This window comes from Prionailurus bengalensis, chromosome C2 (genome assembly GCF_016509475.1).
Source record: "Prionailurus bengalensis isolate Pbe53 chromosome C2, Fcat_Pben_1.1_paternal_pri, whole genome shotgun sequence".
NCBI lineage: Eukaryota > Metazoa > Chordata > Mammalia > Carnivora > Felidae > Prionailurus > Prionailurus bengalensis.
Window position 1 is genome coordinate 52955611 of NC_057350.1, and position 13478 is coordinate 52969088.

The 13478-nt window shown below is 35.6% G+C and overlaps 1 protein-coding gene across 2 annotated transcripts in view; it reads left to right on the forward strand.

The window, feature by feature from the left end:
- Positions 1-13478, forward strand: part of ALCAM (activated leukocyte cell adhesion molecule) — a 220938-nt gene that overhangs the window by 162176 nt on the left and 45284 nt on the right. For both annotated transcript variants that reach the window (XM_043594049.1, XM_043594050.1), the window contains exons 2-6: positions 98-198; positions 3902-4121; positions 10934-10998; positions 12427-12514; positions 12974-13156. In XM_043594049.1, coding sequence (XP_043449984.1) covers positions 98-198; positions 3902-4121; positions 10934-10998; positions 12427-12514; positions 12974-13156 — 657 coding nt within the window. The remainder of the gene's footprint in view (positions 1-97; positions 199-3901; positions 4122-10933; positions 10999-12426; positions 12515-12973; positions 13157-13478) is intronic.

The window sequence follows — 13478 nt, forward strand, 5'->3', positions numbered from 1 at the left end:
AATCTTCATTAAGACATATATCTTGAACTGAAGTTATTTGCTTGGTTATTTCAAGAAAACATTTAAAATCTCTCTTTTTTCTTCCTTTCATCTAAAGGCCTTGGATGGTATACTGTAAATTCAGCATATGGAGATACCATTATTATGCCTTGCCGACTTGATGTACCTCACAATCTCATGTTTGGAAAATGGAAATATGTAAGTGTGACCTACCTTGGACTTGGTTAACTGCTTCTAGTTTTTGATTTTTGTTTGTTTGTTTGTTTGTTTGTTTGTTTGTTTTTGAGATACTATTCCTTCTGTGAGTAAATGTGAATTTCAAATTAACATAATGGCAATATTCAACTGTGAGTACAAGTGTAGGAAGGTAGAATTAATGTGTTGAATATCTCAAAAGAGTAATTCCTAAGTCTTACATAAGAAGTGCTATTTTAAAATAAAGCCAATAAACACGTAATTCTTAGATCATATTAGTCTGAAAGATTTAACCTTAAATGTTAGAGGCAGAGGAAAAGGCAGAGTTCCAGAGTAAAATCAGTGGAATATAGGACAGAGCTCAGTGAAAGACGGCAGCCTTTCTCCATATACTCATGTTCCGTTTGGTGTGGCTATTGCAAAGGCAAAATACACTAGTTGCTAGAGTACCCAAATATTCATTGGGAATTAGTCATCAGCGTTAGAAGCTTGTTTTTAGTATTGTCTTAGGAACATATTGATGTGGCAGGTCCTTTTTACATTTAACATTTGTTCCTTTAGTCATTTCTTACAGATAGCACATCATATCTTCTCATGTGTCAAGGTACAGATGGGTCTGGAAATGGAGGGTAGATATCCTGGTAGATGGATATAGGGTGGCTAGGTAACATCTAATGATAAAATGTTTCAACCTAATTACCGAAACCAACAAAAGGTAGCTGTGTGGCACAATTTCCTAAGGCTGAATCACATGAGACTCATGGTAGTTTGCAAGCTTAAGGTAGCCATATACTTCCTTGAACACAGTAGGCAGTTTTTCCCAAGTTCCCTGAAATGTTAAATCATATTTAAATAGGAAAAAAAATCCGATGGTCAAATAATTTTTGAAAACTTTATCACAATACTTCTCAGAGCTTTTCACACACTAAAATGCATTATGAATTGTCTAAGATTGATTCATTTCTTAGATTTTTTTAACCACCAACTTTTTCTTTCAAGTATCTGCCAGAACAAACATTTTGCAGAACACACTTTGGGAAATGTACTTAAGGTTGCACTCAAGGAAGGATAGAACACAGTCTTTCAAAATGTACGTTCTTAAGTCAGACTGACATATTCTGCCGTATACTTGTGGGATTCTGGACACGTGAATGAACCTCCATTGTCTCATCTAGAAAATGAGGTGATAAGAGTAATCTTCCTTACAGTGTTGTGAGGGTTCCATGAAGTAATTCTTATCAGAATATTGACTGAGCCCTTGGCACAAGGTACGTGTTACGACTGTTGGGCTGTGGAGCTCTAAGCGTACATGCTTGTACGAGGGTCATATGGAAGCAGAGGAAGGGGACTTCCTCTGTGCTCTCCTTCTGATACCTAGATCACAGTGAGCAATTTTGAACTATTTATGGTTTCTTATAAAACTAGAAATAGGAAGCTATGGCCTATGAGTCTATTCACTCCCCTAAAACTCCAAGCGAGACTACCACAAACTTGACCTGTTGCGCCAAACTTCCTGCCAAAATAAATGGAACACAGATGGTGAAACACTGTGATCATAAACATTCCTGATGATAATTCAGGGAATAATTTTCACCTAAACTGAACTGGTACAGTGGTAGTGGAAACAATAATGACAATTTTCAAATTGTTAATTAAGCCAAAAGCTTCAGCAATAAACTGATGAGATATATATGAAGTACCATGTGCTCTAAAAACAGTGTTGATTTGTAGACATAGTACAAAGGCTCTAATTTAATGAAAGAGAAATGGTAGGTTTGGAAAGAGTGAAAGGGAGCAAACAGGGGAAGGATGGATTAGCTTCTCCCCACCTGCACAGTAATCCCCCTGTGAATAGAGATCATAGTTCCCTGAGTGCCTGTCCACACCTCACCCCCACCTCTTCTCCAGCATCTGCCTCAGTGCCTGGGACAGAAGGGGTATCTGACAGCTATCAAGAGCAGTATGGTGCAGTCATGATGGAGCTAGGCTGCGGAACTTCAACCTTGGCTCTCCTGGGATACACTAGCTGGGCTCCTGGATGATTTATTTAAGCAACCTCTGTCTGTACTGTGTAATCTGTAAATGGATCTAATATTGCAACTCTAACCTTCAGGGTTGTTATGAGTATTAAATCAGTTAATGCATGGAGAGCCCAAAGAAGATACCTGGCATATAATTAAATGCTCAAAATTTAATAACTATTATTCATTATGTAAATGTTTGAATATAGAAATATAAGGGACTGGTTTAACATCTTTCTCTCAGTGAAGGAATGATTTAGAGCAAGGATTTGCTTTGTAAACCATGGGAAAATTAAAAAATTTAAGGAGAATATTATTGATGTATTCAGATGTTCAACCAAATAAAACTTTTGGACTCTAAAATTGGCTTAGTAATTATCTTGGCTTGGGGTGCTATAACAAAATACCATAGAGTAGGGAGCTTAAACAAAATATATTTATTTCTCATAGTTCTGGAGGCTTGGGAATCTAAGATCAAGGTGCTCGCAGGTTTGGCTCTTTGTGAAGGTCCTTCTTATTTGCAGACAGCTGCCATTTTGCTATGTGCTCATATGACCTGTGTTTTCATGGAGAGAGAGACCTCTCTTCCCCTTCTTATGAGGCTACTAATCCCATCATAAGGGCACCATCCCAGGACCTCATATAAACCTAATTACCTCTCAAAGGCTTCCCCTCCAAATATCAACACACTGAGGGGTTAGGGCTTCAGCATATGAATTTGGTGGTGACACAAACATTTAGTCCATAACAGTAATAAATATTAATAATTTTAAAAATGTAACTTCCCACAGCACCTTGAACTTTGCCATACACTTTAAAATATTTTATCATATTTTATTTTCTCAAAGGCCTTGTGAGGTAAGTTAAAGGGGTTGGCTGCTATGTTAGAGTAAATTGCTTATTCGGTAAAAAAATTTTTGTGGGAGCAAAGGAAGAGATGAATTATATGTCTCGGGCTCTTGGCATAATTTCTCATGCCAGATTATATTTTATTTTGATAATAAGTTTTTACACGAAAGCTCTTTGAGCTAAGTTTTATGACTCAGATAACAAAACTATGGATTTTAGTGATTAATCTGATCCTGTTGCTTAATGGACATGATTGTTTCACAAGAGCAAATACTGTTCCTCCATGAAGACTCATTAAATTATGTTATGAGTAAAGGTCAGCTGTGTCAGTTTTGGCTGAAACTAAAAGGTGTGGACATTTGAAGTATGTGGATTAAAGTAATGAATATGCAAAAGATAACCGTCCAGGATTTCTAAATTAGTGTTTGCAGCTCATGTCTATGCTTGCTGGGAAGGTTAGCTGAATATCATTTTGTACATTTGCATGTTTGTTTTCATCTATTTTTTTCTTTTATATTAGACCTAATGCCAGCCCTTGTTGGTTTCAGAACAGTCACTAATTCTGTTGTTTGGATGCAAGGAAAGTTAAGACTCCAATAGCTTTGTCTTTCAATTTTCACATATTTAAACTGATAACCTGTAAAAGAACTTACAGCCTCTCCTCTTATGAAGAGTAACCAAAGAATTTATGTGAAGCTCATATCCACAATGACTCTTCGTAGACAGAACTATAAATATTGGTAGAAGAATATGGCCAAGGAAATTGTGTTACTTTGGATGTAATCCTGAAACATCTGAATATGCTTGTTTTTAAAATGTGTTATTTTAATTTTTAGGAAAAGCCCGATGGCTCCCCAGTATTTATTGCCTTTAGGTCCTCTACAAAGAAAAGTGTGCAATATGATGATGTGCCAGAATACAAAGACAGGTTGAGCCTCTCAGAAAACTACACTTTGTCTATCAGTAACGCAAGGATCAGTGATGAGAAGAGATTTGTGTGCATGCTAGTAACTGAGGACAACGTGTTTGAGGCACCTACAACAGTCAAGGTGTTCAGTAAGTAGTCTGTGGTGTAACTGCTAAGTGGGATTGATGGCTTGTACTAGAAAATGTTCTTTAGAAAGAAGAGTGAACTCTCTGTGGTGTCTCCACAGCAGGTATCTGTAAAGAGGACTTCTAACGATCTTCATTCTGCTCATGCATGCTGTCAGTGAGGAAAACCAAAAACCTGAATTTCAAATAGGAGTTTTGCAGTGAGGAACTAGAAGAATATTCTCTGTTGTTTTGTTGGCTAAAATTTCCTGTGATATGAAGTACTACAAGTGAAAACTGGCATGTGATCTTTAACTTTCACTGACACGTACAAATAAATGTTCTGTGAAATATACATAGCTATATGATACACATATTTGTGCATATCAGGCATACACACACACACACACACACACACATATATATACATACAGGTATATATGTATTAGGCTGAATAATATAAAATTAAGATTTTGATATATAAAAACAACAAAATACAGGAAAATCCAAGCCATGTTATAAATGAGAAATCTAAGCTTTCTGCATGCGTGTGTGTGCATGTATGTATAGTACTATATACGCACACACGTGCACACACACACATATATATCCTGGCCTTTAATGCCATTGCTATATTTCTTCAAAGTGTTCCGTTGTATTAGCAAATTACTCCAAAATTAAAAAAAAAAAAAGCTCACCACACCCTGAATGTGTATGTGGAATACACCAAGGAGAAAAAGTAGAGTAGGGTTGGAAGAAGAGAAGTCGGCAGAAGAAACTTGGAGTAATTACTGTAGTCATTATGGCAAAGTTACTTTGCCTAATGATAATATATAGTTAATGTTACTGTGCAAATAGCTATGTAAATGAGTGACTTGAGAAGTTCTAATTAAAACATTTTATCTTTTAATATTCAAATAAAAATCCCACCTCCTATTACATCATAATATTTTAGAAATTACAGGGAGAAAAATTGGTCACAAACATTTCAGAATGCCAGTCTTTTTAAATTAGGGTAGAAGGTCTCACTTTTCAATTTTTTCCCTGTTTTCTGATAACTTGACAGCACCTAGAAATTATTAAAATAAATAGGGAAGACAGAAACCTAGAGGGGCTTGCTACTACAGAAAACAATCATGGATTTTCGCCATTTTTCTTGTAACAGCCTATGCCACTAAGGAGAACTGTCCCTAAGTATTTACATAGATTTCAAAGCTCCTATGGGCTCATGACATGGATTCAAAGAATGTTTGTACTATCAAAGGAAACCTTTGTTCTCCAGAACCTTGTAAAAGCAATTATATGTTTCAATTGATTACCTTTCAGCTTAGAAGGCACTTTCCAGAAAACATCCACCCTTTTCAGTCATTTTATGACTCAAACCAAATTCCAAGTATTTGCCAGTCATGCCTTCCATTAAATACCCCAAATAATATGCATCCTTTATTTACCAGTGTTCCATGTATTTTTTTCTTTCTTTCTTTCTTTCTTTCTTTCTTTCTTTCTTTCTTTCTTTCTTTCACTTCACTTTGATGTTATTAGGAAGATGGATGGTGTACTTCTAGGGACACTTTTTGTAAAGAGAATAAACCAAAATAATTTTTTTTTATTAGGCCATGGTGTCATAAATATAAGTACACAACAAGAATGTCGCACAGTAGGTAGAGATTAAGTCACAGCTCCCTGAAGTTTACATGTATTGATTTGTCATTGTCGGGTTTCTTTTTCACTGTGTTAAAAATTATCAAATAGCAAGATGGTCTACAGGAAAGTTGAGAAAATCCAGGTAGTTTCCTTTAGAAGAATCATTTGTGACAATTTTCAGAATACACTTTAAAAATATCATACAGCAATCTGAAAAAAAAAATCCAGTTGGTCTACTTTGATAAAATTTGTATGCTATTTTGGAATACAGAGGATTTCCATGATTGTGAAAACAAACTCACACCCCACATACTGTCAGCACCTCCCTACCCCCCCCTCTCTTTTGAATGTTGTTGAAAACAAAGTGATTCTCAGAAACAGAATTTGCATTCTAGGCTCTGGGCCAGGGAGAATTTAAACAGACAAGTTACACACTCTTGAAAATGGCATTTTATATTAGAAGCCGTGGGACCTCCAAGTCCAATTAAATGAACAGCGCAGCTCATGATAAGGAAAGTGTTTGCAAAAGCATATAGAGGCTTTGCTTTTTTAAAAAAATAATGAATTTACTTTGGGTCACATTTTGTGAAGCAAACAACAGCTGTGACAGGGAGGCTTTTATTCTGTGCATGTATATATTGCAGGCACTTAAGAGTTACTAGACTCATCAATCAGTCCTCTGTTTCCTTCTGTCAAATCACCTAGCAACATGCACTGTGTACTATAGAATCAAGTATGGTTAACGTGAGCTAATCCCAGATCAGCTTGCTGCAGAGTGCCATCCTCATGGGCAAACTCAAACTGTTTTTATTCAAAGTGAGGCCATGACTGATGACTCTGTTACCTCTGTTGTAGGTTTGTTTGTTTAGTTTTAAACTGTATCTCAGATACAATAGTCATGCCCATAAAGCAAGCCAGATTCAAATAAGTCCCATTTTTTATTGCCACTAGTACAGCTTTTTATTTTCTTTTTCCTTTTTTTAAAGTTTATTTATTTTGAGAGAAAGACAGCAAGCAGGGGAGATACAGAGAGAAGGAGAGAGAGAATCCCAAGCAGGCTCTATGCTGTTAGCACAGAGCCTAGTGCAAGGCTCAAACTCATAAACCATGAGATCATGACCTGATCCCAAACCAGGAGTACAACACTTAACCGATTGAGCCACCCAGGTGCCTCTTGCACAGCTTTTTAAAACATAATTGGATGGCATCAGAATTAAACTGTGTTTGCATTTAATGCACGTTTGAAGTTCATAAAAAAATTTCAGAATCAACAGTAGAGACTTTAAAGGTCTGAAAGATTCATTGCAGTCATTGTACAAAAGTCTTGGAGCTCAAAAGAGTACTCAGATTGCCAACTGGCTGTCAGTAGTTTAACAGAAACATCACCGACTGGTTATCAGAAGACCTGGCTTTGTTAGGTCTGCTGCTAATTTCTGACTTTGGGGAGGTTTACTAGTCTGGCACTACGATTCTCTCATCAACAGTAAAATGACTGCTTTGAATTTGTGGGTGGTTTTCCTACTGTGTTCCTAGGATTTTCTTGAGTAGCTAATGAAGAGGTCTGGTAGGTCAGGTGAGGCACTGCTTCGATTAGTTAGCCTTCCACCCACTCAATATTTCAAAGTTTTTTCGTGATAATTCATTTAGGAACAACAACATAAAAGGGAGAATGGCTTTAGCTCTAAAAAGGCATTTGAAAACCACAGTCTAGGCTAATTGGTAAGCCCTCCTGTACTCTACTGTCTGGTGTTAAAAGGAAGACTGTTTCCATGACATAGAGTCGGTGGACACTTGGACCAGCTCTTCCCTTAGAGATGGGCAGTGCTGGTTGACTTCAGACAGTTACTTTAGAGCTTTCATTTGAACACTGTTCTCCATGTTTTATTAGAACTGAGCACCCTTCCTCTCCCCCTGCCCTGTAAAAGTTAATCAACCTGCAAGGAATTTTTTTTTTTTTAACTGAAGGAAGCAGAAAATGACCTATTTAACAAATGAGACCTACACAGTATATTTTATTTTGATTCTCTAAATATAAAAAATACTTTCCCCATCTCTTGAGGAAAATAAGCTATAAGAGGTAAAGTACTCTTATAAAGTACAAAGTACTTTATAACAAAGTACTTTATGACAAAGTACTGAGAAGCTCTCGTGAATCAATGTAACCAGTGCACCTTTTTTTTCTTTCTTTCCTCCCATATCAAATTGAGCTGTCCTATGTGTGGTATTTGGTAATAGCACTGTATATTGTGGGTGATATAGGAAGTTTTGTCTTCATCACTTCATCCTCAGCTGGCTGTGATGCTCTTGCAAAATTATTTTACTAATGCAAATAAATTTCTTGTATGACTTTTCCTTTCAATTCTACATTCAGTTATGAATCCCTAAGTTATAGTAAGACATAATTCATGTAAAGTTTTTTTTTTAAAAACACTTCGGAATCAATATGCAATTTTGCTAAAATAGTACGTGTCCTCTTTTATGGCTCTCCAACTAATACCCATTGATTGTTACAAACTAATGTAAGAAAATTACATATAAAATATCTAGTGGGTTTGAAACCAAAGTTTGGGAGAAAAGAACTCAAAGAATTCCAGTAGCCATTACCATTATTCCACAATACCCACTGTGACTCTTCCAAATAAAAAAAAAATGAGTTACAAAGTGGAGTGGTCTAAACTTTAAGCACTCTTCACCAGGTTTCCTGTTTTCTCCAGTTTCATTTTATTGAAAAAACTATACATTTTAGAAAATGTTTATGGAAGAAATGTAAACATGGCCATGTGTAAAGGACCAACATTTGTAACACAACAAGTATTTATGATCTTATGTGCACTGGACATCACAAGGTTACAAAACAGAAGAATATATATATATTCTGCATAAGAGGACATATGCGCCCAGCCGTTTTGGTATATAGTTTTTTTTTTTGGCAAACTTAGAAAGTAATGAAGCTTAGCAACACCACCCACCTACATTTTTTATTAAGAGCCTCAATTAAAAAAAAAAAGGAACCTCAGATTTTTTTTCAGTTGATTTTTCATATCTCTTTATATATTCCAGGCATAGATACTACTGAAGGGGAAACAAACAAAAAAATTGTTCTTTTTTTCTTCTTAATTTTGATTCTTGATTGACTACATAAATTAATTTAATATCTTACCTCTCTTATGCTCTCAGAGAGGTATCACTAAATAATTGATTTTGGTTCCCAGAGAACTTTGGCTTACTTACTTAAGCACCAAGAATTTTCATCTTGTTTAAATATTTTGAATGTAGCCTTCTCTCAAATGTTTTAGACTTTGGCTTAAAACATAAATTCAGAACAGAATGTAATGTTTTATCAGTAACTCAGGGTTGTAATTGTGGACATTAATGACTTTACATTAAAATAGTGATAACACCAGTGCTTAACTGATATATGGAAGGCTTTAGTCCCCTACCCTGTGTTTCCCAGAAATTGCTGTTTATTTTGACTTTTTTTTTGGTCAGCTTTTAATAATTTTTTGGTCACATTTCTAACAGCCAGAATATCAGGTTTCACTTCTTGTTTGTGTTAATGTAATTGTCTCTGTTATACCTTTCCATTCTTCTGTATTTTGTCTATTTTCTCTTTCTTATGGTTTGTTTCCAATCTGTATATTTAGAAAACAATCATCTTATGAAAATTGAATTAGAATTATATTTCTAGAGTCAATAGAGTCAATAGTAAGTAGGTGCTCCTATAATTAAACTGCACAAGCTGAACACATAGGAAGATATACTATTATTATTCATTGTTCCAATTTCTAATATAAAATAATTGCAAAAGGGAAATTAACTCTTAATATTAACATGAAGAAGTTTACCTTTTTTTTTTTATTTTTTACATAGTCTTGGTGATATCCATTTTGCCATTCCAAAGACTTTTTGTCTTCATCTTTATTTTCTGTAATTGTCTGGGTTGGCAGCATATCTGATAACTGAATTGCAAATTGAGTAATAATTATATAAAAGCCAATTTAATCTAGTTTGGTAGTAAAAATTAAAGGTACTAGAGACAGTAATCCATTAGACCATGAACAAAAGAATAACTGGTTGTTTTTATTTGTGTGTTTATATGAAAATAGAATAGTTTTGCTCCTTGAGATTCACAAAAATCAATACAAAGAGGCAAATTCCATTTTATATAGACTAATTGTTAGAGCAAATTAAAAAGTCCATCAGTGATAGATATGTAACATCAAGGAATAAATAAAGTTTGAATAATGCCTTATTGCTAAGATTTTTAAACGTTTATTTATTTATTTTGAGAGAGAGAGAGCAAGCGAGCGAGCAGTGGAGGGGCAGAGAGAATCCCAAGCAGGCTCCGTGCTGTGAGCCCAGAACTGATATGAGGCTTGAACCCAGGAACAGTGAGATCATGACCTGAGCCAAAACCAAGAGTCAGATGCTTAACTACTTACCCAATTGAGCCACCCAGGTGCCCTGCTGAGATTTTTAATCAGTTCTTTCTGAGGGCTCTCTTAGAATGGATGCTTACAGAACTTCCTATATTTAAAATGCTCTGTCCATTATCTCAGTTCCAAATTTGAAGGATATCCCCACATTTAAAGTTTCGTAATGTGACTTCACTTTAAAGATGAGTTTTGAGATACACAGAAAACTTGAGCTTCTATATCCCTTAACTCCTGTTAGTTACCATGATTTTAGAGCCATGATTCTCAGTGTGCCTGAGAATCTTATAGGAAACTTGTTTTAAAAAGTAGATTTATATAGGACTTCCCTAGATACTCTGATTCTGCATTTTTAACAAGTACCCACTGTGGATTCAGGTCTTCACCTAAGTAGCTGGAAGTTATTAGTAAATAGAAAGTACACATGATAATCAATTGGAAACAACATTCATATTTAGTATATTAACCTCTGTTTCACTATCAAATCCATATTCACTGTTTATAAAGCATTCAGAAAACATTACCAGTATTTTATTTAAAGGTGTAATAGGCATTTAAAATAGTATTTAATATAATAAAGCAAATATTGGGAGGTTGTGGGATAACCAGATTTCTTAATTACAGATTATATGGGAATGCGGTCTTTATTGCCTGTGCTTGTTTTTCTTTGAATAAGTGAATTCTTTTTCTATAATCCAAATCATAAATGTCTTTTTGTTCCTTCATGTGTACTTAATACCTTTCTCTACTTAACTTTAGAGCAACCATCTAAACCTGAAATTGTAAGCAAAGCACCTTTTCTCGAAACAGAGCAGCTAAAACAGGTAAGAACTTGGATTAATTGCCTTCACTTAGCTTAATGTTAAATGTCTTCTCCTGGCTTCAGATGCCAGGACAAATAAGGATAGACTTTGCTCTTATGGAGGTGGCAAGGTTGCCAGTGCCAATCAGAAAGTCTGCCCGACTTAGAGTGGGAACACGGAGGATGATGTAATCATTTCTGAAGGGAGAAGAGTGGGGAAGAATCAGACATCAGCCTTTCTTGTTTGAATGAACTGAATGTTAAGTGGAGTCTTAATGTTAAGATGAGTAGATTTTCTCCAAGCCAAGGGTAGAAAGGCTTTCCAACAACATGATACACTATGACATGAAGGAGAATGGCATTTTTAGGAAGCATCAAGTTACTCACTTCGCTGGAACTTTGTGTAGCAGAACAGTGGGCAAGAGAGTACAATAAAAGATAAGTCTGGAGAAGTAAAGAGAAGCTGGGTTATGACAAGCCTTATGTAATGGTGGGAGTTTGGACTTTATCCTATTGACAGATCAAACTGTTGAAAAGTTGAGGTAAAGATGTGATAAGATCAGATTTGAACAATCGCATTAGCAGAAGTGTGAAGAGAGGCTGTATTGAGAAGGGACAAACTGGAGTTTACATTTGGGCTAATGGACTAATATTATTTTCACTAACTGAAATACCTAAATTTTCCTTTGTAAAGAAAAAAACCAAACAGTTCTTTGAATCAGATTAAATTTTTTCTGCATAACAGGGGTGCCTGGGTGGCTCAGGTTGGTAGAGCCTCCAACTCTTGGTTTCAGCTCAGGTCATGATCTGGTGGCTTGTGAATTCAAGCCCTGCCTCAGGCTCTGTGCTGACAGTGTGGAGCCTGCTTGGGATTCTCTCTCTCCCTCTCTGTCTCTCAAAATAAATAAATAAACTTAAAATTTTTATTTAATCTTTAAAACATTTTTACTGCATCACATTTTTTAACAATGCTAGCTATTAAAGTTGTAACACATTTGAAAAAAGTGGTGGGAATTATAGATTTGGTAACTATATAAGTGTATGTATCTGAACTTGATAAAGTACGAGACTGGAGAGGCAGCCCCACTTAATGACTCTTGCATACTAAGATCTGTGAACCATGGGAAAAGCCAATGTTAATGTAGTTATGTTATTTAGTTAATGTTAAAAATGAATAATGTCGAAATGAATTTGGTAATGCTTTTAAATGAATGTGATTTTATTAAAAGTGGCAGCATCTATTGCATATTTTTAAATGGGCAAGACCGTAATTTTATATGAGACCTTGTTTTTAATGCAAGAGAGCATTTATTCAGTCCCTCGTCCATGCTCAGATAATGAATGGGTCAGGGAACCTTTGGAATAACTGCATCCTCTGAGGAGTCTAAAACTTTCAAATTGACAACCACTGATGGAAACGAGGTAGCAACATTCCCTCTTCTTTTTGCAGTTGGGAGACTGCATTTCAAAAGACAGTTATCCAGATGGCAACATCACGTGGTACAGGAATGGAAAAGTGCTACAACCCCTTGAAGGAGGTGGGTATGCAGTGGGCAATAAATTCAGATGACCTATTTTGACTTTCTCTTCTCTTGGCATTCGTTAGACTGTCCTGCATCTAAACGTATTGCCCTCTTTGATCTATGACTCTATGCTTTGTTACTTTAAGTAACCATTAAGTCATTAAGTGATTCTTTAAAACATCATTTTAGCCCTTGTGTGGAAGAATCAAGAGCAGAGAAAAATTATTTCTGTATATGGCATGTTCTAGACGTTAATTAAAGTGAGTGGGAGATAGGATTCCAAGATTCTATTTCTGTCTATTTCTCTGATTTCATCGTTCTGAAAAGACATTCTACCTCAGTACATGTCAATTTTCCCTCCTGTTAAATATAGTAAGAAGGACAAAACCATTTCTCAAAGATGTTGCGACATTCTATTAAGTGTTGTGATTTTCCAATGAAAGATGCTATCATTAGTATTCTTATTTTCTTCAGTGGTGGTCATAATTTTTAAAAAGCAAATGGACCCGGTAACTCAACTCTATACCATGACTTCATCCCTGGAATACAAGGCAACCAAGGCTGACATACAAATGCCATTCACCTGCTCTGTGACATATTTTGGACCATCTGGCCAGAAAACAGTTCATTCTGAACAAGCAATCTTTGATATTTATTGTAAGTAACTATATAATTATGCAATTTAATTTCTGAGAGTATTCAAACGGTATTAATCTTCTAAGTCCCAATCCACATGCTCTTTGAATTCTGCTTTCAACCCCCCATTTCTGTTCTTCACTCAAATAATATCTTTCTCCTTGGAAGACCTATAAAATGAATGCTTAACTATCCTATGAAACCTTTCACTTTCCATTTGTCATTTCTGAACATCTCTTCTGTATTCTGCTAGATGCTAAATTCCTTAAAGACATGATCTCTGACTTAGTCTGACCCCTTGGGGTAGTCCTTAGCCTGGCACACAGCTATGAATTTTGTAAGA